This window comes from Amphibalanus amphitrite, unplaced genomic scaffold, assembly GCF_019059575.1.
Source record: "Amphibalanus amphitrite isolate SeventyFive unplaced genomic scaffold, NRLGWU_Aamphi_draft 000058F_arrow, whole genome shotgun sequence".
NCBI classification, from domain to species: Eukaryota; Metazoa; Arthropoda; class Thecostraca; order Balanomorpha; family Balanidae; genus Amphibalanus; species Amphibalanus amphitrite.
The window spans coordinates 1,056,341-1,078,731 of record NW_024881554.1 but is presented as its reverse complement, the minus strand read 5'-3'; the positions used below and the strand labels follow the sequence as shown (position 1 = coordinate 1,078,731).

The 22,391-nt window shown below is 50.5% G+C and overlaps 1 protein-coding gene across 8 annotated transcripts in view; it reads right to left on the bottom strand.

The window, feature by feature from the left end:
• Positions 1-2,684: 2,684 nt before the first annotated feature.
• The window catches only part of LOC122378373 (exportin-2-like), a 32,275-nt gene continuing 12,568 nt past the window's right edge, over positions 2,685-22,391 (bottom strand). For all 8 annotated transcript variants that reach the window (XM_043359359.1, XM_043359356.1, XM_043359357.1 and 5 more), the window contains 12 exons: positions 21,376-21,539; positions 20,919-21,098; positions 20,068-20,276; positions 19,588-19,691; positions 19,150-19,306; positions 18,705-18,819; positions 17,766-17,942; positions 15,235-15,332; positions 14,726-14,893; positions 14,007-14,153; positions 11,487-11,647; positions 2,685-3,202 (listed from right to left, as the gene is read on the bottom strand). In XM_043359359.1, coding sequence (XP_043215294.1) covers positions 3,042-3,202; positions 11,487-11,647; positions 14,007-14,153; positions 14,726-14,893; positions 15,235-15,332; positions 17,766-17,942; positions 18,705-18,819; positions 19,150-19,306; positions 19,588-19,691; positions 20,068-20,276; positions 20,919-21,098; positions 21,376-21,539 — 1,841 coding nt within the window. In that variant the 3' untranslated portion in view covers positions 2,685-3,041. The remainder of the gene's footprint in view (positions 3,203-11,486; positions 11,648-14,006; positions 14,154-14,725; positions 14,894-15,234; positions 15,333-17,765; positions 17,943-18,704; positions 18,820-19,149; positions 19,307-19,587; positions 19,692-20,067; positions 20,277-20,918; positions 21,099-21,375; positions 21,540-22,391) is intronic.

Genomic DNA, 22,391 nt, shown 5'->3' with positions numbered 1-22,391 from the left:
CCCCCCCCCCCCAATGTGCTCACGGCGCCCTTAAATGTCATAGAAGCGCCGGTCCAAGTGATGACTGTGCTGCTGGCAGTGTCGGTGGCGCCCCTTATAGTGTCGGTGGCGCCCCGAACAGTATCGGTGGTGCCCCTCAAAGTGACCATGTCACCCTCAAACAAACAGTGGCGCCCTTCGAAGTATCGGAGTCCCTAAATATCATACCTATTGCCGCCCATTAACGATCTGTAGCGCCCCTCCATATGATGGAGCCGCCCCTTAAAGTATCCGCGGCGGTCCTTAAAGTTACAGTGCCGCCCCTTACAATGGGGTGGCGTCCTCAAAATAAAAGTGATGTTCCCCCCCCCCCCCGAGTAATGTTGGCGTCTCTTCTAAGTATCGGAGGCGCTCCTCATTGTCATTTTGCCCCACATCACTGCGCACATGGCGCCCTTCTATGTAATGGTGCCACCCCAACGCTCAAAGAGATAATTGCGCTTCTCACAGTGTCGGTGGTGCCCCTCAAAGTGGTTTAAGTGCCCTAAAAAAATTGGTGGCGCGCCTCAAAATGATGCTGTCGTCCCTTAGCATATCTGCAGCGCCTCTAAAATGATAGTGCCTTCCCTTAACCGGCGCCGGGCTGAGGTTTGAACCCCCTATAACTTGGCTACTGGGCCACGTAGCGACACGCGGTAAGCGGCATTCGAAAGAGTGTCAAAAACTACTTGGGTTAGTTGGTTAACCGTACTTTGGTTAGGTCAAGTCAAATGTCAAATATCAGGTGACCAGAGGTCATCAAAGGTGAAATGTGGGTGAAATGTTGTCTGTTTCAACATTTATTGGCAAACTGGCGCATAACTCGGGGAAGAATAGAACTACAGCACCGCGGAAAAAGCGCATTCGATTGCTCTTCAACGTTCCTACAAAGTCCTCAGACTTGACCTAACATCAACGGCTTAACCTCCAGAGCACAACTAGTTTAACCGTGCCGGGCCGGGGAGGTTTGGAGTGGACAGTGGACCCCCCTCCGCCCCTCTACTGAGCTGTTTTAATGAAGAACCTTTTTACTGCAATAGTTATTGACTCACGAAAGGTATGACATTGTTTTTTTCAGTACTGTGCTCCTCTCGTCGAGATGCGTCGAATGAACTATAATTTGACATTCAAATGTCATTTGGGAAATTTGAGCTCAGGTCCAGGTCATGACCTGACTGGTAAAGGTCACGTTGCATATCAGTCGATTTGTATCGTCAAACTGAAATCATCTAAGGTGTTTTCATCGCTCAGGCATGTCGCATGTCTCTATCAGAAGTTATTGAAAAAACTGCTGGAGGCCTTCCATGACCTGACATGACCTCAAGGACATAACGAGGGGTCGTGGGTGGCAATTTTCCGATTAAGTGTTTCATTTTTAATTGTTTTATGATGTTTAAATTCGTTAACTTTGACATTTGTCTACCTATAAAAAGAGGCATGCATGCCCTGATTTTCTCCCATTTCCTTATACCTAATGGAAGGGTCGCAAAATTGTCCTTACCTTTGGTCAAAGACATAGCAATTTCGAGACTTACATTTTATATATACAGTTACACACTGTTTGTCTTATCAATCGCTGAAGTTATAAAGGGATCGTTCAGTCGATGTACCTATGGTGAGCATTTGCCTGTTCCGTAGCTCAGTTGGTAGAGCACCGGACTCCCCGCATTGTCTTCGCTTGCGTTTTGTCCGCCGGCCGATCCGGAGAGAAAGTTACCGAGTAAAGGTCATTCAAATTTCAAAAACTCAATGAAAATGTCACTGGGGTCACGAAAATATTTGAGTAGGTAGGTATACCATTCATTAACTTGGGGGGGATGAACGTATCGTTACAAAATTATATGCTGTTCATTACGCGAGTAACTAATGAATAAAAAATGTATGACTTCATCCTTACTCCACCCGCTCTCCCTCTCCATAAAAAGAGAGTTAATTGTGTTGCATTTTATTTAGATGCAGAAAAATAGAGGCGTCAAAGGATATGGCCGAATATCAGCGACCCTTGCTGTGTAAGCAATGGGGCTTGCAATGGGGTATGACAAGTGGGGGTAATGGCCCCGTCCAGCGCCCATAAAGTGGGCACCACTCGTGCGACCAGCCGACCACTGTTCTAGAGCCATAAAACACCGTGAATGTTTTAAGCTTGACGATACGGATCGACTGGTATGCAACATGTTTTATTTATGGTGAGGTCATGAACTTGACCTCAGGTAAAATTTTAAAATTAATTTTTGTAAAGTCAAATTATAGTTCATTTGTCGCATTATGACACGAGAAATACTAGTTATATCCCGGAAAAATAGACGTAATACCGCTGAGCTTCGGTAGGTTGAATCTGAAATCATTACTTAGAAAGAGTTATAAAAGAACCATCGAACGTGTCTTTTTTGTCATTAAATATCAGTAGGTATGGCGCCCCCTCAGATGCCAAGTGCCGCCCCTATGAGTGCAAAATGCCGCCCCTAAATGTGATTGCCGACCCAGTGAAAATCCCTTAAAATACGCCCTGGAAAAAGGTCATTATCTCCCTTTAACACTCCTGCCGTGGTCATGATTGAGCCTTCCTCTGTAAATCTCGTATCACCGGTCAGCTGTTTGCGGCCATTCGCCATTCGGAGAAACCCAAGCCATCGCCGACAAACCCCTCAGCATTTAAACACACGAAGTCAAAAATCACATTGTATGCTGCGCACACCAACATCACAGTAGCGGTCCATTGTCTCCGCCTCAGATCACACGACGTTCAACTCAGCGTTCGCAAAGCAATGGGCTGGGTCGGTCCCACAATGCAGCCAAAGCCAGCTAGCACTGGAGAGATGCGATGGCTCAGGCGGCCACTGACAAGGTGACGTCACAAGTGGTACGTCATACTGGACTACGGCAGTCACGGCCGGCCGTCTCATCCGACAGTGACGTCAGTATTACGTCACACCCAGGCTGCCGTACATGACACTCGGCCTCAGGTAGCGCCGCAAAAACGGCACGGTAGGCGCATCGGGGGTGTCCCGCTTCGGCCGATGACATCACTGCAGAATTACGCCTGTCGCCTGGACGTACTTTTGGACGAAGGCGGCGGCCTCGGGCGCCAGGCCCGATGCGAGCAGCGCCGGCACGCGGCCGGGCCTCTGCTGGGCCACCCGCTGCAGGCCGCGCACCAGGTGCTCCCGCGGACTGGACACAGCGCCTGGAACACAGAGAGAAATAATGGTGACAGCGCCAGGAACACAGACACAGATACTGACGATCGTATGTGGAACACAGACACAAGCACTGGTGACCGATCCCGGAACACAGACACAAGCACTGGTGACCGATCCCGACACACACACCAAGCACATGAAACAAAAGCAAACACAGTGATTACCGCTGAGTCGGTGAAATGAGGAAGGGTTTGAATCAGTGAACGCGGCTGATACAAATAATGGCCATTGCGCATTAAACACAGACGCGAAAACATGCAACCGTTACGAGAAATCTACAACGTCGCGACATCACCCGTTAACAATAATTAGGCATATATAATAATTAGGTACACCTACAACTCTTCAAGATTCAACGGAACACCTGAAGATTTCATGAAAAGCTTAGAGTCCAGGATCATTACTGTAAGTGTTAATTGCTGCATTCATTTTTCACGAGTGTTGCCACTACCTTTAGGAGGCAAAGCATTACGGAAATGAGAAACGCCCACATCCGTATCCTCTCGTGTTCTTTACGTGGTGTCAAGTGTGAATGGAAGCTTTGGTCCTTGTAAAAACTCATTACGGAAAACCTGCTCACAGACACTTCAAAATAAATAAAGACGAACTTTTCAGAAAGAAAACTAATTCAAAACGGCCACTCATTAGATGGAACTTTCTGATGATCGGCAACAAGTAATTATGATGGAGAGATTTACTGACTCTGGTCTTCGATTTATTCAGTAATTTCCGGTCGTAGAATAAGCATATAAGAGCAAAGTAGTGCGTAGAAATAAGGTTGATGCTAAGTGTATCACCACAAGAATGCTCAATTGGGCTGCTGCACAGAGAATAGGGGAGAGTGGGGTAAGATGCCCAGGGTGGGAAAGACGCCCCACCCCCTCTAGCGGGGAAACAAAGAATCAAACCTGGAAATTAATGCTCTTAGCGTAAAGCGGAAGCCTGCCTTGTTAACTGCACAAAAATTTGCGAAGCTCAGTTGGGCAACGGCTGGCTGGTGATTGCATGTTTTTTATTTGCTGCTTTCAAAAAATATTTTGGCGTCAAAACATTGTAAATATCAAAGAAGGTAGCTAATTTTTGCGTCCCTTGCTATAGTCGTGATACATTAACATGCATGTACTGTGTCCCAAACAGTTTGTTTCAGGGTGTAGTTTTATGGCTAACAAATGGTGCTGATTTAATGTTACTTCGGTACCTTGGGGTAAGATGCCCCCTGTCCTGATGGGGAAAGACGCCCCCCTAAATCCGTAGGCTGTCCTCCAAGCAGCCCGTCAAATCATTTATTACATACTTGTGTTGAGAGACAAAAGCCGATCTGGGACTATTGAGAGTCCAGTACGGTCGGGTGCTCCCCATGCCGGTCTTTCGGCCCGCACAGCGACTTTTTGGGCGGCACCTGACTCTGAGAGCCCTCACGACGGCCTCTGTGGGCCCCATTATTGGTTCCAGGGCCCCTCACGACATCCTTTGAGGGCTCCCACGTTGGCTCCACGGGCCGCGCTGGCATCTGAGGTCCCCACGATGGACTCGAGGGCCCTCAAGCATCATAAAGACCTATAAGGGCCCACAGTGGTCTCCGAACGCCACCACGGAGGCTTGTTTGGCCACGCTGGACTATGATGGCCCTAACGATGACCTCTGAAGCCCCTTACGACTACTTTTGAGGGCCCTTACGATGACGTTTGGTGTCTACTGCAGGCTCGAAGGGACTACTGATTCGTTCAGGCGATTTACGTGCCTATTTATGTCACTTATAGTGCAGGGGGCATCTTACCCAACCCCAGGGGGCGTCTTTCCCACCCTGTGGGGTAAGATGCCCCCTTTCACTTCTTCAGGAAAATGCTTAATAGCAAAAAAAGTTATCATATTTCAGGCACGAAAGAGTGATATTTTGGAGAAAAATGATGTCGGCTTCCGTTGAAACTTCAAGTTTTGGCTTTCCGATCGTCATTTTCGAATAATATATGACATAGTCAAACCCTGGGCATCTTTCCCCACTCTCCCCTACGCTAAAGATGCCATGACGTTGAGGAAGGCGCGCTGCAGGGCTGGCCGCGGCCGTCCGACGGCCAATAAATAGACTGTGCCGCCGCGCTCGGCTGTCTTGCGGCACAGTCTACCCACGCAGTCTCACTCGCCGGCCTGCCTGGAAAGGCCGTGATCGGCGCGGCCACAGTGCCGAGGACGGCCGAGGCCAACGAAAATGTGTGGAACGGCATCTAGATCGGACGGCATGGGGAATGACAAACGAGTTTTTAATGTCGCAGCCTGTGATGGGATTTTCAGTAAAAATTTGATCTGAGCTCAAAAAGGATGACTTGATCATGTAAAACACTAACTGAAGGCTCATTACCTCATGGAAGCGATTTGCGCTATTCACCAACTATAGCACTTTTCAACATTGGCGATGAGGAGAGCGGCACTTCAACATAACATATCCACCAATGCTTAATTGCTCAATCTACACAGCCAGGAAACCTGGTAGGGGAAGGTGGGGTAAGACGGCCCAGCGGGGCAAGACGGACCACCAGCCCTCCCGGCTGAACCGCTGCTGTTATCTACTGCTTTATGCACTCACTACCTTTGTTTCCCTTCGTAACAATGGCCACCTTGAGCTTATGCGGCTAGGATGCATAGCTTTTGAGTTATTGAGAAAAGTGTTGAGTTTTCGTCAAACCGATCTAATATAAGAGGTTTACGGGTAATTCAATTTCGGCGCCTTTCTTGCATGATTAGTTTCTATTTTGCACTTTGCTGCGAAGAACAACGTTATAAACTTAGTTATAGTCACACTTTAGGACAGTTATTTTACCACTCAACCACTTTGTTTACTTCAACTTACTCGAGTACAGATTAGAACTGTACCAAGCATGAATGGATAGCAGGCACTGCTGGGTGGTCCGTCTTACCCCGCGTTTTTTCTTGTCTGAGTTTTTGACATGTCCCCCATTAAGAGCATCCACCACCTAGATGTCTTTAATTTGAAATTCAGTCTTTACACATATCAAAAGAGGAAGGATTGAGCATTCAGAAGACTATGAACACTATGAGTTACGAGAGCAGTGTAGCAAGATATGCGGCCTCAAACCTTAGCTGGTCCGTCTTACCCCACCTTCCCCTACTGGTACCCACTCCGGCCCGTCTCACACCTCACTCGGAAGTCGGGGGTGAAGACGGCATCAACGGGAAATTCGCCTTATCAATTAATTACATCCTACGGAGAAACTCGTCGATCGTTCAGGAAACACAATGCAAGGAGAACATACCGTGGCCTTCTCTGAACAGACCGAGCCGCCATGCAAACACACTAGAGGGAATAAAGGATGTTTCACTTGAACTCCTTATCGGTCGGGGGCGGGGAAGAGGAGCAGAGACAGGGCCGTCGGCCAGGTGAACAACCCCGCATGCATTGGTGCACCGAACATAGGGGCATCTCCAGCGGCGTAGGACAAAGTCGGCAGCGTTCAACGACAAAGGCGGGTCTCAAGCCTATCTTGTACCAATGCTCTTTAAAATAAGCAGCGGCTTGGGAATTTCGTAATGTATTTAGACAACAACGGACGAGGGTGATTAAAAAATAAGATGTGTATAAGCTTACGTGAAGGTATACATAACTTAGTTTATGATGAATGAATACGAGTATAGATACTGGGTATGAGTAAAACATCAACAATCAACATGCATAGTTGACTTGCGTAGGGCATCTCGCGAAGGCGAAAGGCATAAGGCGTACAAGTGATCATCCTTCTCCCTCCCCCCACCCCCTCCGTATGACCCTGTCGGCCGCCGCCACTTAAACGGGAGCGAGCCGTCCATTCAACATCAGCGCCGGGAGCGAATATCACAGACAGCGGCTAGGACCGACCAGCCGCACAGAAACACATCTAAAAACTGGCAATGGACGCAGCACCATACTGTGCTTGATTAGATAATATTTCGTTGCCACGGTCGCTCATCAATATGACGTTTCACCGATGACAAAGCAACTGTTTCATGGCGTCCAGTCCATTTCTTCTCTCGTTTCTCGTTTAAACTCCTCAATGCACGTCACATTATAGTGACAAACTCATAAATCGCGTCACAATTCGGATGAACACTTGGTGATCATCTGGGACGTCTAATCTTCCAGTGCCATCTCTTCCAGCCTTCTGCGTTCCGTGTCGTTTCACCACTCCGCCGGAGCAGATCAGGCCACCGGCTTCTCTTTGGGCTTCTCCGACTTAACGAGCTCGTAGTAGAACAGCGCCACTGCCGCGTACGGCGGCCAGAGAAGCGCCAGGAGAAGACTGGAGAGCACCGTCAGCGCCACAGACAGCTGCCCGCCCGCCGCCATCCAGCCGATGGCCAGCCAGGCCAGTAGACCTGTGGCCACCGGCAGCCACACGCCAAACCAGGCGAGCCACACGGCCACCCCGAATGGGTCGCACTTGTGAGCGGCGAACGCCATCTCCACGGAGACGGCCATGTGCACGCAGGGTAGCATGGTGAGCGGTACCACGAGCTGACCGGCCGACACGGCGCCGCGGCCCACCAGCACCGCCAGAGCGATCAGCACGAACAGGTGCAGGACCGTATACAGCACGCCCGTCCAGAACGAGGCCAGCCGCAGACCCATGGCGGCGGAGCACGGCACTCGCGCAGATCACTCCAGATACGGCGTGCCAGGTCCGATGGCGGTGGGAAGTCAGTTTAGTATCCAGACACCGCTCGTTCGTGTTCTTGGACTGATAGAAGTCGAGTATCCGCTGTCCTGAATCGACGTTCGGTATTTTCTCTTTGTTCGGCCGCCAGCTCCGATGGTGGTCCACTGTGGTCCGACTGGCGGTCCGATGCTGGTCCACTATCCCCACAGGAAAGTCCAACAGTGGTCCACAGAGCTCCGACTCCGTCCGACGATAACTCAGTGTCTCAACTAGCAAGGGCGGTGCGCGGCGCGGACACTCGGCCGCCACGGGGGCCACTCGGTACTGGACGCACCGGTACCCATTGCCTTTCGGCCAATGTTTACCTGGACACGTAGCAACCTAACGGTGCGTATCGACCGAACACCGATGGTGCTGGAGCAGCGACGGCCGAAAGGCGTCCGCGGGGACCTCGATGTCCACTAACCACCTCGGAGACGTCAATACGAATGCCCTACTGGCACAGCCGACAGGCGCCGCAATGCTCATGAAAACGCCGACAGTTTTTGTTCGACGGTGGGAACATAATAAGCTGACGGCCATTTCACTGAGCACGTAAAACACGACCCTGAAGTACTTAACTCGGAACTATACTCGTAAATTATATTTCGTTAATAAGAAGCCGTCTGTGTTCCTGACGGTAGTCAGTGTGTATGTACAGCCGCATTACGTCCATACGTTACTCCGCGAGGTCTGGTCCGGTCTCTAAGCGATCCATTACATATCACTCACGTACCGGTCAAACTCGCTGGGCTCGCTCGAAGTTGGCTACTATTCCTGGCGTACAGGCAGATGGCCATTGGTTTTGGCCAGCTCGGAACTTAGTACACTAATACGGCTGTCACTTAACTCTGTCGTCGAGCCGGCCAAACTTCCTAAACTAGTGTCTTCCGAGACTATCGCGCACCTTCCGGACGCCGTCAGTAACGGTTTGGTCCTGACACGATCCACGAGACGCCGCCGGCACCGTGATAGGACTATCCTAACTGGACGGGACTTGTGAGCCGGCGAGCGGCGGAAGCGGGCGGCGATGGAGGCACGGTCGGTAGCGGCGGTAAATACCGCCATGAGCCGGCCGCCGCGGCGGGGCGCGGAGACCGAGAGTCGCCCGCTAGCCACCCGCCGCTGCCCGGACTGCACCGGTTCGCGCCCGTCCCGTCCCGTCCCGCCCCGGACATAACGAGGTGCCGCCGGTGTTGTCTGGCCCCGTATTACCACCCCCACAATGCCTAACAATGTCTCTGGCGACCGACGCGTGCGTGCCGCAGGGGCTACCGTTCTCTCCCCTCCCCTCACCACAGCGCCGCCGGCGTTACGGGCCCTTTGTAAAAACGTCGCAATGCCTGCTACCTGACCGCGTCACAGCGCCCCTGACAACGGCTCACGTGCGCTCCCAGTAACATGGGCGGAAACACTGCATCAGCCGAGCTCCAGTAATTTTATCTAACACTAAAAATAGTAACAACAGCATCGGCGAAAAATATACCCACTCAGCTGTGAATGATAGTAAGAACTATTAGTAAAGTTATCTTGAGTAAGAACAACGGTTCAAAGAAATAATGACGCACACATCAATTAACGCTTTTAAATTGTTACATTGGAGATTGATAAATAAATATAGGCTAGTTTTATAAGCTGCAACAGAAGCATGCCTCAAGGAAGCGCTGCATCGGGTCCGCTTTCCATATCATTCCTTCAGATTACGCCATGTCGATCTGCCTTTCTCCGGCGGAGCCGCGAAGCTGCCGAGCAGTACAGATCCTGTCTGGTAACCAGATCGAGCTTGCCCAACGCTGCGTCTGAGCCCACACACGAACTGGATCAGACCAGAACGCAGACATCTCTAACGGACCTCCAGAGCAGGCGGCAGTGATGAGCTAAAGTTGGCGTCGACCTCGCCATTTCTGGGCTCCCGGAGTCCGCAGGATTACCAAACAATGCCAGAGTCAGCGTGAGTTTCTGAAAACTGTCCGAACGACGCACCAGCCACCTAAAAAACGGTCATTAGAAATAATCCCTTAACCTAAAACAGTGGCCAGCGCGCTATCCGCTAAAGCTGACGGCCTTAGCTTTTAACAACATGGCACGCCCCATGGAGGAGTGAGGGCCATGCCCAGCGATGATGCCAAGCCAGCGGCAGGGGTTGGCTAGAGGCGAAGTGAAGACACGTCCCCAGTGGGCGGCTGAGCGAGGTAACTACCCATGTCTCCTAACAGCGCGACGACGACTCGAACCGCTGAGCTACGCTGGCAAAACACGGCCGTCTATCGTCACGCCCACACACCCGCGCCGGTTCAGAAATATCGCCGGCGGTTACCGGATACCGCTGCCGGCGTCTGCGAGCATCAGCCATCGAACAGCGCTGAAAGCCGCCGCGGAGTCCGGTTCACGGGGGGACACATCGATAACGAGAGAACACCGTTTCCTTTTCAGCCGCTCGACATATTTAGATTAATGGCACGACAGCCGGTTCATTAATCTTCGTGCATAAACGCACCGGAATTCATCCCGATTCGTCCACGGTTCTATGACCCAAAGCCCTGGGTCATAGAAGCTTTGCGGGTTGAAAGCGTATGAGTTACGTGTTCCAAGAAGTTACCATCGGGTCAACATTTTTAGTATGATGTTCGGGGAATGTGATAAAATGCGCATGCGAATAGAAAGAGGAGGCATAAGAGAAGAATAGCTTTTTGTTCGTCGTTGGCAGCAGGAGAACAAAAAACGAATAGTTATTAATATTCAATGAGTTCACAGAGAGCACTCAAGTGGGCTAAGGCCAGTTGTTGAACCGGCTGCAGCGCTCCGTTGGGGCCGTGGCGAGCAATGCATCAAAACAGCTGCCCAGACCAACAATCGAAATCGAATTCAAACTCCATCTACTGTGCCGTACCTCGAAGGAAGCAATTAGAAAAGAAAACAGTAAGTCAAGTGCTCGGTCACTTATGCACTACAGGGTTAAAGTAACGGTTAAATAAAAAATAGAATGAAATGGAAAGTATATCCATGGCAATAACAGTCTCAAAATGAGATCCTCTTGCAACAATTTTCATATAAATGGCACCTCCACATTTATGCATTATGAACCCAAGAAAGACCTTCGCCTTCACGAGACAAAACCACGGACACCATTCTCACGGCACGATTGAAAAACTTGGACAACATTAAGTGAAGTTTCTTTCATTCCATGCGGCAGGATATAGCTGGACGGAACAGAGACGGGAGGTCGAGAGATAGCATACAGCTGAGGACACGCTAAAACAGCGAGCCACGACACAGCCAACGCTGCAGCAGCCTGGTAATTGAGGTGGTGGCGGGTCGCCGTGCCATCGAACGAGAAGCTCAGAGGGGAATGAATCTGAAAGGAAAGCCTGGGCCTTCGGCGGACAATTCAGGGCAAAAGGAGTAGCTTGTCGGGTGTGAGAGTCAGAGTGTGTAGTGCGGGGGGGGGGATGGGGAAGATGCGCGCGGTTGCAGCATTGTGCGAATAATTCAGGCGGAGTGAGGGGTCGGTAACGAACGGATGAATGTGCTTCTATCTCACCTTTGAGCGGGTCGTGAATGAGTGTCGTTGTTTCTATCTCACCTTTGAGCGGATCGTGAATGGGCGGCGGCGCGAACAGCAGCTGTGAGAAGGCCGCCTGGTAGCCCTGTGACTCGTCCACGTCGACAAAGTGCGCGTCCTCCACCCCGTCTTCGGCCTCGGGCAGCTCGAACAGGCCGATCAGCGCCTGCAGAATGGGCGCCCTGGAACGGTCGGTCGACGGTCAGCGGTCAGCAGAAAGCGGCGCGGGTCGGCTATTACCCTAGATACATGAGCAAGTAACTGTGCAGTACATGTGGATTTCGCTTTGAGCATCATGCGCTAATCCGTTTGTAGCGCGCATTTATGTGTCTGGACATGCGTCTTCTTTGTTCTTGGGACTGACACGTCCATGTGTCTGGAGAAGGTCAGTGAAACGAACCGACTGCAGTGACAGCATTAGCCGGCACCCAAAGGGGTACGGTTCACATGCTGGAGATCAAACATTGGCAGCACTGGCACACTTGCCGGCGCAACCTCTTGCGATAGTATGCGATATATTTTCGAAACCGTTCGTGTGACGTTTAAATAATGCGTCATCATCATCATCCTGAAAACTTGTGGTAATGTGCTCTACTTCAAAGTTAGCACTTCAAAGTATCTTTTGCTTGAGACAATCCACAGAAATGGAAAGAAACTTAAACGAGGGATTTCGGTCTATCCGAAGTTACTGGAAAAAACCTGCTCCAATAAGATATTAAAAGAAATTGAAGCAATAAGGCAGCGAGCGTCTGAAGAAAAGTAAATGTGGAATAAATTATCTCCTCGAATTCTTTAACAGATTCATCGCTTACGAAATTGAACGATGAAAAATTTCCAAATGTTTTCTCAGAAGCGGCGCCGAGAACTGAGGCCGGGCCAAAACCAGGGCTGAGAGAAAGACCTGTACGTTACGAGCTGATCCGTATAGTTAGGTCGGTACGTCGAGGGACAGCAAGTAAAACTCAATCGATATGTTGAGGACGGTGCGTATGGTTAGGTTGTACACTGTTCAGTTAACCCTATTCCTGGCGGGGGGGGGGGGGCTCATGAGCCCCCCCCCCCTGAGGTTTTTTGGTTATTTCTCCCAAACGCATTGAGCTAGGAAGCTCAAATTTTCTGACTTTTCCTTAAAGGCCTTTACGCAACATTTCTGAAAATTTTGGGTTGATCTGACCTCAGGTCAGGTCACCAGAGGCGGTTTGGTGACCCTACCTCAGAAAAGTTTGCAATCACGCCAGAGCTAGAGTTTTTGACCGATCAATTTCTTCTCTTCAGGCTTTAGTTAGGGTACCAGTATGTGCAATTTGTATATCTCAGAATTTTCATATCTGTGACCTGAGGTCAGGCCACACTCGTGACCTTTACATTGCAAGCCTATGGGAAAATATTGAAACGCCTCCTGCTTCGTGTAAACGAGTCAAAACCACCCAATTCTTTCAGTATCATGGAAGATTATCTCATCGGTGATGATCCTGGTGCCGCTAATTGACAGGGGCACCGGCAAAGGTCATCTGAGGTCATGTGACGTCATAAATCGTTTTTCTGTCAATAAATCACGACATGATGGTGCTAAAGACTTGTAAGTGGTACCAAACTGCTCGCCTGGTCAAGGCGCGTCGTTTGGTATGCAGCATGACCATACCCCACAACCTCATTGATGAATGACCTGACCTTGACCTCGGGTCAAATTTCAAATTAACCTGTGAAGGTCATCACATACTTATTTCGCATCGCCTCGGCGAGAGCAACAAAAATGTATAGGTTTTATGTCTCTATGTTTCTTAGTTTAAAAGTTATATAGGTAACTAATTCCAAAACATTTTATCGTTGATGACCTCTGGACTCTGGTGACCTCAATATTGACCTGACCTGAAAATGTTTTATGTAAAAGTTGTAGATCTTTAAACGACCTATCAAACGCCGTTCGCCGTTTGTCGCTGCGATGTGTAGTTTTTGAGATCTGAAGGGGGGCCGAATCGCCCCCCCCCCCCCGCCAGTTTCTTGTCCCGGCGGAGCCCGCCAGGAATAGGGTTAAACGGCTGGGCCTGTCCGTACAGTTGGGCCGGTATATCGTGATGATCTGTAACATTAGGTATATGCATTATGTAGCGATCCGTAGACCGTAATACCGAGGAACATAGAGTCTACGGTATGCCACGAGACGCTCTGACGTGTGCCCTGTGATATGTAGCGGTCCGTACGGTGAGACAGGTATATTGTGTAACAATCCGTATCAGTGAATCAGTACTGCCAGTAGGATCGGCAAATCACGGGACAATCCGCACCAGTCAGGTCGGTATGTTGTGTAAAATCCGTACGCGTACTGAGAGTTTAGGGTCGGTATGTTGTGTATAATCCGCAGTCCGCACCCCATCTGTGAGTAGCGTGGGTATACCGTACTATGCGCCGATGATTACCAGTACTGAAAGAAGGGCGGGGATTCTGTGGGACAAAACGTACCAGTACTGAGAGTGGGGTGTTCTTCGGACAAAACGTACCAGTACTGAGAGTAGGGTGGGGATTCGGTGGGACAAAACGTACCAGTACTGAGAGTAGGGCCCGTCCAGCAGCGCCGGCGTGTCACACAGCAGGTTCACCATGCCGGCCGTGCAGATCAGCTTGTCCTGAGTGCCGGAGATCTTCTGTGCCTCGGTGACCACCAGCCGCTCCACGACCATGCCAAACATTCTGGGAGGATCGAGCGGAGTCAGTGTCCGCAGGGAGCCGCGGGGTTAGCGGTATATCGTGGTCAGGATACAGTGCAGCCTCAGTGACTGCTAGGTAAACGAACTCAGACAGCGGACGGAAAGATCGTGGTTAAAAGAAGCAAAAGGAATCCGTACATTAAGCCAACTTTCTTTTTTATTTTAATGATGGTTCTGCTATGCATCATGTATCAAAAACAGAAGTCGGCTATTCTACAAAGTATTGTTCAGGGTTCACGGAAGGTGGCGGTGTCGATGGTCCTTCCTTGGGTTACCTGGTACCTTGACCAATATAGGAAGGTGGTTTAATTTGTATTTACTGCTTTCAATCAATCAATAAATGCCACGACGTCAAAATATATAACGGGAATGGAATCTGCTTCCTTCCGCTACGTGCATATTTGGCCGTGCTGTCAAAAGGAAAGTCGTGTATTCATAATTAAACCCATAAAACGTAGTGTACCGCATATCTCTGCTTATGTAAGCAAGCCTTTATATTCCGTTAAATAATCGTCGCTCCTTCCGTCAAACCTCCTGACTTCCCATGCCACTCACTTGGCCTGGATGTTATCGATGACGTCAATGAGTTTCTGGCCGCCGCGCAGGTGGGCGAACAGGAAAAAGAACACTAGCAGGCTCTTGACGAATTTGACCGTTTTGCTGCTGGTCAGCCGCTGGAACATGAGCTGGAACAACTGCCGGGTGTACTGCTCCATGGCGGCCCTGAGGACGGTCAGAACGGGCCGGCTCAGGTCAGCAGCAGGGCAGTAAAGACGTACAATACAACACAGAACGAACGAAAAGACGAGGCAGAGGCATGCTACGAACTAACAAGGTATGAAGGTTAGATGAAGGTTTAAATCATGCTAATTTCAGCTGAAATGGGCAATAATGCGAGGAGCGTCCTCCGGTCTACTGTATGCGGTGGTTTCGCGTTTGCTCCATACGAGCGACAGGCGTTGGCTACATGCCTGATCTCATTGCGTTGCGTTTTATACTAAATACACGGCACACAACTATAAATATCATATTAGTGTGTGTAAAAAGAGTGACGGGACACTTACTCTGGCAGCGACTCGAATAGGGCCGAGACGATAGTAAATCCATGATGATCATTCGCCCGGCTGGCGATCAGCTTCTGGAAGACGCCCAGTAGCGCCGGCTGCCGGAGACAGAGGGAGGGGGAGTTAGATGTGGACTGGAGCGGCGTCATAACTGTACGTGTGTGGGAGAGGAGAGGTGTCAAAGAAGGGTCGGGTAGGTCAGCCGTTGCGGTCGAGGACACGCATCTGGGACCTGGGACGTCGGTACTACAGGGAGAGGGGACATGACGCTAGGGACGGTGGCGTGACGCCAGTCCCACGGACAAAATTGGCGTGTCAGCCCTGCGCCGCTGTCAATTCGTTACCGTGTCAATGAGGGGGTCCCACCTGGGATATCTAAGGGCGATCCAAGGGCGTCGAACAAGGCAGGGGAGAAAGGCTACAGGCCTGGACTTTGATAGCAGACAATAACAAATAAACTGGTTTTCAAAACACGACTAGACCGTGAAACAAGAACGAAAGGGAGCCTTATGCTTAAAAAAAAAATGACGGGAATTTTACCAAGAAAACTATTGCAAATACACTAGTAAATGATTAAAGCCAAAGAGGACACAAAATGGTACATTTTGTGCATAAAAAGCGAATATGATGTATCCACGCCAACAGGGAGGGCACAAGGGGTTGAGTAGCAAGGCAGGAATGCCGCGATCAATAGAGGTCCCGCCCAGTCTCCTCGACCGTAATAAACCACGCACGAGGCGAGCCGGCAAAGAGATAACCACAGAAACTCCGCGCAATACTTCATAATCGTAAAATGTGCCGGAGTAGGCGCCCGAAAATGCCACCGCGATGATAAACTCGCGCCTAAATGAGATGAAAAGTGCTGGCCGTTCGTCTAAATTCATGAACTGTCTCTGTTTCATATAGCAGCATATCCTTAAATCCCACGCAGGTACGAATCCGACGACGTAACGAGAACGCGTTGTGCCACTGCGCTGGCGTAAGGCACACTGCAAAGCCCGGTTGTAATTACGGGGAATTCGATTTTAATTAACCCTCGCATGTGTGCGGCGTTTGCCAGCTTCTAATGTGTAGGGGGGGGGGGGGTCGGTTGGACCCCCCCCCCCCCCACCCTTGCCGTTTGGCCCCTGATCGAGCTAGAGCTTCGCGGAAAAAACGAGCGTGTTGCCCGTGACGAGAGGAAGCCGATGATACCCAATTTTAAGGTCCTAGATCATTGCTTGACCTTCCAGGTCAGGTCAATGACCCAAAGTCGGGAAAATCGGGACCTGTTAGAAAGTCGTAAAGTGTGGCTGCTAAGGGGTTTTTCGGGGTGCTGATCACGAATATCGTGTTAGTTTTGATCACAGATGATGTCTTTACGCATTTAGACCAGGTCGGGTCAGGTCAGGTCAGGTCAACCAGTAGGCGTCGTGACGGGTATTCGTAGTACGTGTAAACCGCCTCTGACAGCTTCGTAACATGTTACGAAGGCACCAAAACTACTTCGTAAATGTTCAAATGGTTGCTGAATTCGAATTCAGCTCCAAAAACTAGCCTAGAAACATGTACAGCTCGAAAAAGTGAACCGAGGTCACCCGAGGTCACCAAAGGTCAATGACCTGACCTGACCTTCAGGTGACCTTGACACCCACCCTAATGCATGGAAGCAACATCAAATCACATGTTTGAACGTTTGAAACCACGAAAAGCTTGCAAACGCGCGGCTAATGCGAGCCGACATACGCAGAATCGCGATTCCGGCCAAAAATGGTCTCGGAAAAGAGGTTACAGGTCAGAGGTCATTTGGGTCAGGGTCATGAAATTTTCAGGGTAGGTGTCAAATTGATCAATGTGAGGGTACTGAAAGTTTCGTCGCGATCGGCCGCTTTTTACGCGAGTTATTCGCGAAAAACCATGGGGGGTCCATCCGACCCCCCCCCCCCCCTACACATGCGAGGGTTAAGAAAAGGAAATTTCCAAATACCTTTGCACACATTCTTAGCATCATAAAAATATTGGAGTTGAAACTAAAAATAATTAGATGTAGCTGGTTAAAGCAATTTTCCACCCAAGATGGCCGGTATCAAGGGGGGTGCCTGGTATTTGGTGACCTTTGTGCTTTCCAAGAGCACGTGGAATCAAGTCGCTCTCGGTTTACCTTTCAACTATGTGACACTAAATCGCTAATCTTTAATCGATAAGCATTAGGATGTTCAAAAGATTGGCTACAGGAGCATTTTCCTTCTAAGCACTTGCTGTTTTGTTATTCCTTGGAGTCTGGGACGTGGGGATATGGAACACTGACAACAAAGACAATGTTCGTGCATATCCGTTTCAAAGCTAAACACCGATTCCAGCGCGATGACTCACATAACGTTTCATTTGATACTAATTTGTAACGGCCGTAATAAATATTAGCTTCAAAATTTAACACTATGCGAATCTGGAAACTATGGCAAACGCCACAGAGTTACCACGGATAAAAGGTGATGAATTACGGTGACGTTGACGCCCAGCTTCTGTCTTATAAAGATACCACCGTTCCTCACCAGTTTGTCGATTCGTATGATGGCCTGCGGGTCTCTCCGCACACAGCCCGCTATGAACCGCACCAGAGGCGGGACGTTGCCCGTCTTCTCCCAGAGCACCGGTGCTAGGATGTGCGGCAGCAGGGCCTGGTACGGCTCGGGCACGGCAGTCTGCAGCTCCAGCATCACAGACAGCAGCTATGTAACAGAGGAGGGGGTTAGAATTATCAGAAGGGCCTGGTAGGGTTCAGGCACGGCAGTCTGCAGCTCCAGCATCACAGACAGCAGCTGTGCAGAGGGGGAGGTTCAGATAACAACTGTGCAAGGGGAGAGAGGGTCGCGATGCTGCTGATCTAGCACAGACAGTAGCGGCAGAGGTGAGTGAGGAAGTCGAGATAGTCGAGACTTAATTTTCTACCGGCAAAGCACCACTGATCGACCAGATCGAAACAGATACCAACTGACGGGTCGGATCAAAGTGGCTTCCACAGATGAGGCAGACATGGCGAAATTTGAGGCTAAAGCGGATCAGACGCGCTCACGATAAATCACAGGGGATCAGCTAGCTGGTATGCCATCGGTTACAAAAACGCTGTCCTGGAAAATTAAAATACTCTGTAAACATGTGTTTGTAACACACATGTCAATATGTGTGTTTATGAATATCAGCGTTTATTGCAACGAGTGAGGATGGAGAAAAACTAACCCTACCCGAAACATCTCGATTGGCTTGTGATCAGATGCCTCGTACGACTGAGCTACCAGGTCACAAATGGTCACTACCACGTTTATTGGGGTCTCGCATTACCAATCATCATCCACCAAAACTCTCAAGTCCATTTCAAGCCACCCTTCACGCCACCCCCCCCCCCCCCGCCTTCCCACCAGCCTGGAAGCATAGCAGCTCCCCGCCCACCCCCGGCGCCCCAAGCGTCACAGCTCAATCGGTAGTCGTCTTACCTGGAACACATACGGCACGAACTCCTGCACATCCTGCTGAAGGATGGTCTGGAAGTGCGGGAACAGCACGCCTTCGAACGTGGCGACCGCCGCCGGCTGAGACTTGCACACCACCCTGGTGGGTAGAGAAGGACCGTAAGATTACGAAGGGGTGTTATCACGGCACGGAAGCTGGCCCTCGGTCCGAAATTGAGATGGTGAAATTCATCAATTTGACCACTGTAGATAGAATAACGAGATATTTACGACAGTGAAATACACCAAGACTGATAAGAAAACCCTGTAGGCGTCATGTTCGATCTTCATCAGTCAGATTCAGCGCCTGTGGCCTCTGCTGCTCTTTATTCATATCACTGAGGCTGGAAACCCACAGGTCCCCTCCAACTTTTTGAGTCAAAGAGCGGCTTCCGCCACCGGCGACTCCCCCTACCCCGCCGGAGCTCACCTGATGGAGAGAGCCAGCGTCTCGAACAGGTAGTGGTTGAAGTGTGGCTTGCTGGGGTTCTTGGAGACCTGCGCCAGGATGGTTGTGAGCGTGGGCAGCAGCTCTCCCAGGTGGGGGATGGCCGCCTCCTGCAGCGCCGAGCACGTCCGCATCACAGCTGCCGGTCGAGGGGGAGCGAGGGTCACATGTCTGCCGTGAACACTGACCGAGGCTGCCGCTACATTAGAGTTGCCTTTCTTTTTATGTCGAGCGACAGATACTGTTCTCATTTCCCACGGTGGAGATGACAGAACACAAAACAGTAGAAACAGTTAGTACGAAACAACCCCGCCCCCTACCTCCACAGATGGCATAAACTCCCTACAGAGGACACCACAGCCCTCTATCGACATCGCCAAAAATACGCCAATCATTAGCCGCGAACGTATAGTGTCGTACCTTTCATGGCGTACTCGTTCTCTTGCGAGGCCGGCTGACTGAACACGAACACCAGATTGGTGAGCAGCTCCTTGGCCAGAGGCGCCACGTGCTGGCTCTGTAGGCTGAAAACGGGCGATGGATGTCAGATTACTGATCCACGGAGACCGGGTCTCATGGTTCACAGCACCACTGCTCACCATGATTCACAGCACCAGCTCAACTCACTGACGGGCAGTTTGTTCACCGCACTCTGATTGTATGACAAACGAAGTAAAGACTGACGTGCTTAAGGACGACAAAAAAAAAATCAAAACACCTCAACCATAGTCTTAATCTATACATATATAATGCTAAGTAAACATCAAAAGAAGCCCGAAAGTTGTTGCATACAGTGGCGTTGTATGGGTCTCAAGTTCGTGACTTACATCATATGAATGCGTTACTGGCCGCAAGTCTGCTAGTCTAAGGAGCAATTTAAGTCGCGATTCCGTAACTTACAGGGGCGTTTTGTCGGCGGCGCGCACCATCAGCAGCTTCTCGATGGCCATGGCCGCGTAGCTGTGAACCACGACGGACGGCGAGCGCAGCAGGCCGGCCAGGTACGGCAGAGAGGCGCGCACCAGGTCCGGACGCAGCTGGCTGCGGAACGCCATCACGTACTTAATGGCGTCCGCCTTCAGCACCAGCGACTGCGTCAGCTGCTGGTCCTGTGAAACACAGAGAGGGACGGCCGTCAGCACCAGCGACTGCGTCAGCTGCTGGTCCTGTCAGACACAGACAATTAGACGACCGTCAGCACCAGCGACTGCGTCAGCTGCTGGTCCTGTCAGACATACAGAGAGGGACGACCGTCAGCACCAGCGACTGCATCAGCTGCTGGTCCTGTAAAACACACAGAGAGGGACGACCGTCAGTACCAGCGACTGCGTCAGCTGCTGGTCCTGTCAGACAGAGATGACTGTGTCAGCTGCTGGTCCTGTCAGACATACAGACAAATAGACGGCCGTCAGCACCAGCGACTGCAACAGCTGCTGGTCCTGTCAGACAGAGAGACAAATAGACGGCCGTCAGCACCAGCGACTGCAACAGCTGCTGGTCCTGTCAGACAGAGAGACAAATGGACGACCGTCAGTACCAGCGACTGCGTCAGCTGCTGGTCCTGCGAGATAGAGGTAACTGTGTCAACTGCTGGTCCTGGCCCTGAGAGACAGACTGCCGTCGGCTGCAAATATGTAAGATAGAGACGGCTGTCAGTAATTCAGGTGTATGTATCTAGCCTCAGCCTGACCTCTAGCGATATCTGACCTACCATTAGGGTGATGGTGATGCATGCATCTAACGTATCTGACCTGCAGCTCGGGCAGAATCTGCGCCTGGTAGAAGTCGTCCAGGTTGACTAGCGAACTGGTTTGTGTGACGCCGTGTTTCTGCGTGGAGCCCTTGGCCGCCAGCGAAGTCACCAGGTAGATGGCCGCGTCCTTGTGTTTCCAATTGGCTGTTCGGTTCTCGGCGGCCTTGGCCAGCATCACCTGCGGTAGAAAAGGTACACGGTTACACTCAGACTCACATACAAGAGCGAATACTGTTACGCTAACGGGGACGATAGACGACAGGGAAAATGATGGGAGAAGATCTTCATTTTAGTGAGCCACTGGTGCAGTTGCATATTGACCATAATTTCGTCATAACATTCATAACATGTAACGTATCTTTAAAAAAAAAAAAAAAATGTTGTGAATCTGCTGATGGGCAATGTAAATGCCAGCAAGGAATCTAGATGCCAGAGTAAGAAGGAGCCGAACTGACCTGCACGTATTGTGAGAACTCCTGTGTGATCCTCTGCTCGAAGAGCCGGGAGAGCGACTTGACCAGGTCGCAGGCGGCGCGGCGGCGGGTGTCGACGTCCGAACCCTCCACGTCTCGCCGGATGTACTCCTGAGGGTTATCCTCGAACAGCTCCTCGTCGGACACTGACGGAGAGAGCGAGAGGAAGGTGGTGAGAACAGTCAACACGCGCTGGATCAGCACTGACATGTGGTGAAAACGTATTGGTTGGTGACAAGTGGCTTGGGAGTATTTTGTTGCTGCCAGAAATTGGTGAACGGACGGTAATCCTCACCGCCTCAGGTCAATGAAGTATGGTACATGTTAGGTGGATCTGAGGTTGGCCGTGGTGATCCGAATTACATCGAAGAACTAAAAATTACCATGCACTCAATCGACCATTAAGCTACCATGAGTAGGTAAAACAGATAGAGCATTAGTCTCATATTCAGCTTATCTAGGAAAAAATCCCAAGTTATCAGAGGTCACATACCTAAACTCCAAAGGCTTCAAAGTTCAAATCGAGGCGCATAAAAAAGCGATACCCAATGCCAAAGCCAAAGTTCGTCGACCTTTACGCCACACCGCACGGCTCTCCTCCCCCCCCCCCCCCCTCCCCAGTGACCACACGCGTCGTGTCGAGTTTCATCCGATCCCATTGCCGCCTCACTAAGCTGATCGCTACCACCGCAGGTCGGGTCATATTACTCCTGCGATACCGTGCAGGGAAGCCGCACCTACGCAGACACGCAAAAACATGTCTGGTAAATATCGCACCCAGTATCAATACGCAGCCGCACGGGTCAACGGCGTGGTAAGCAAGATACACAACCATAAAAGGAGTCGAATGGAACGACGCACGATGCTTGGGGAGCTAGAATAGGCTTCTTTGGATTAGGACGAAAAAGCGAACAATTATACTGGTCGGTAGAAATTAGAAAATGTAGGCTAGAATGACGTGGAGGACGGTAGCCTCTCCCAAAAGGGTAAAAGTGAAT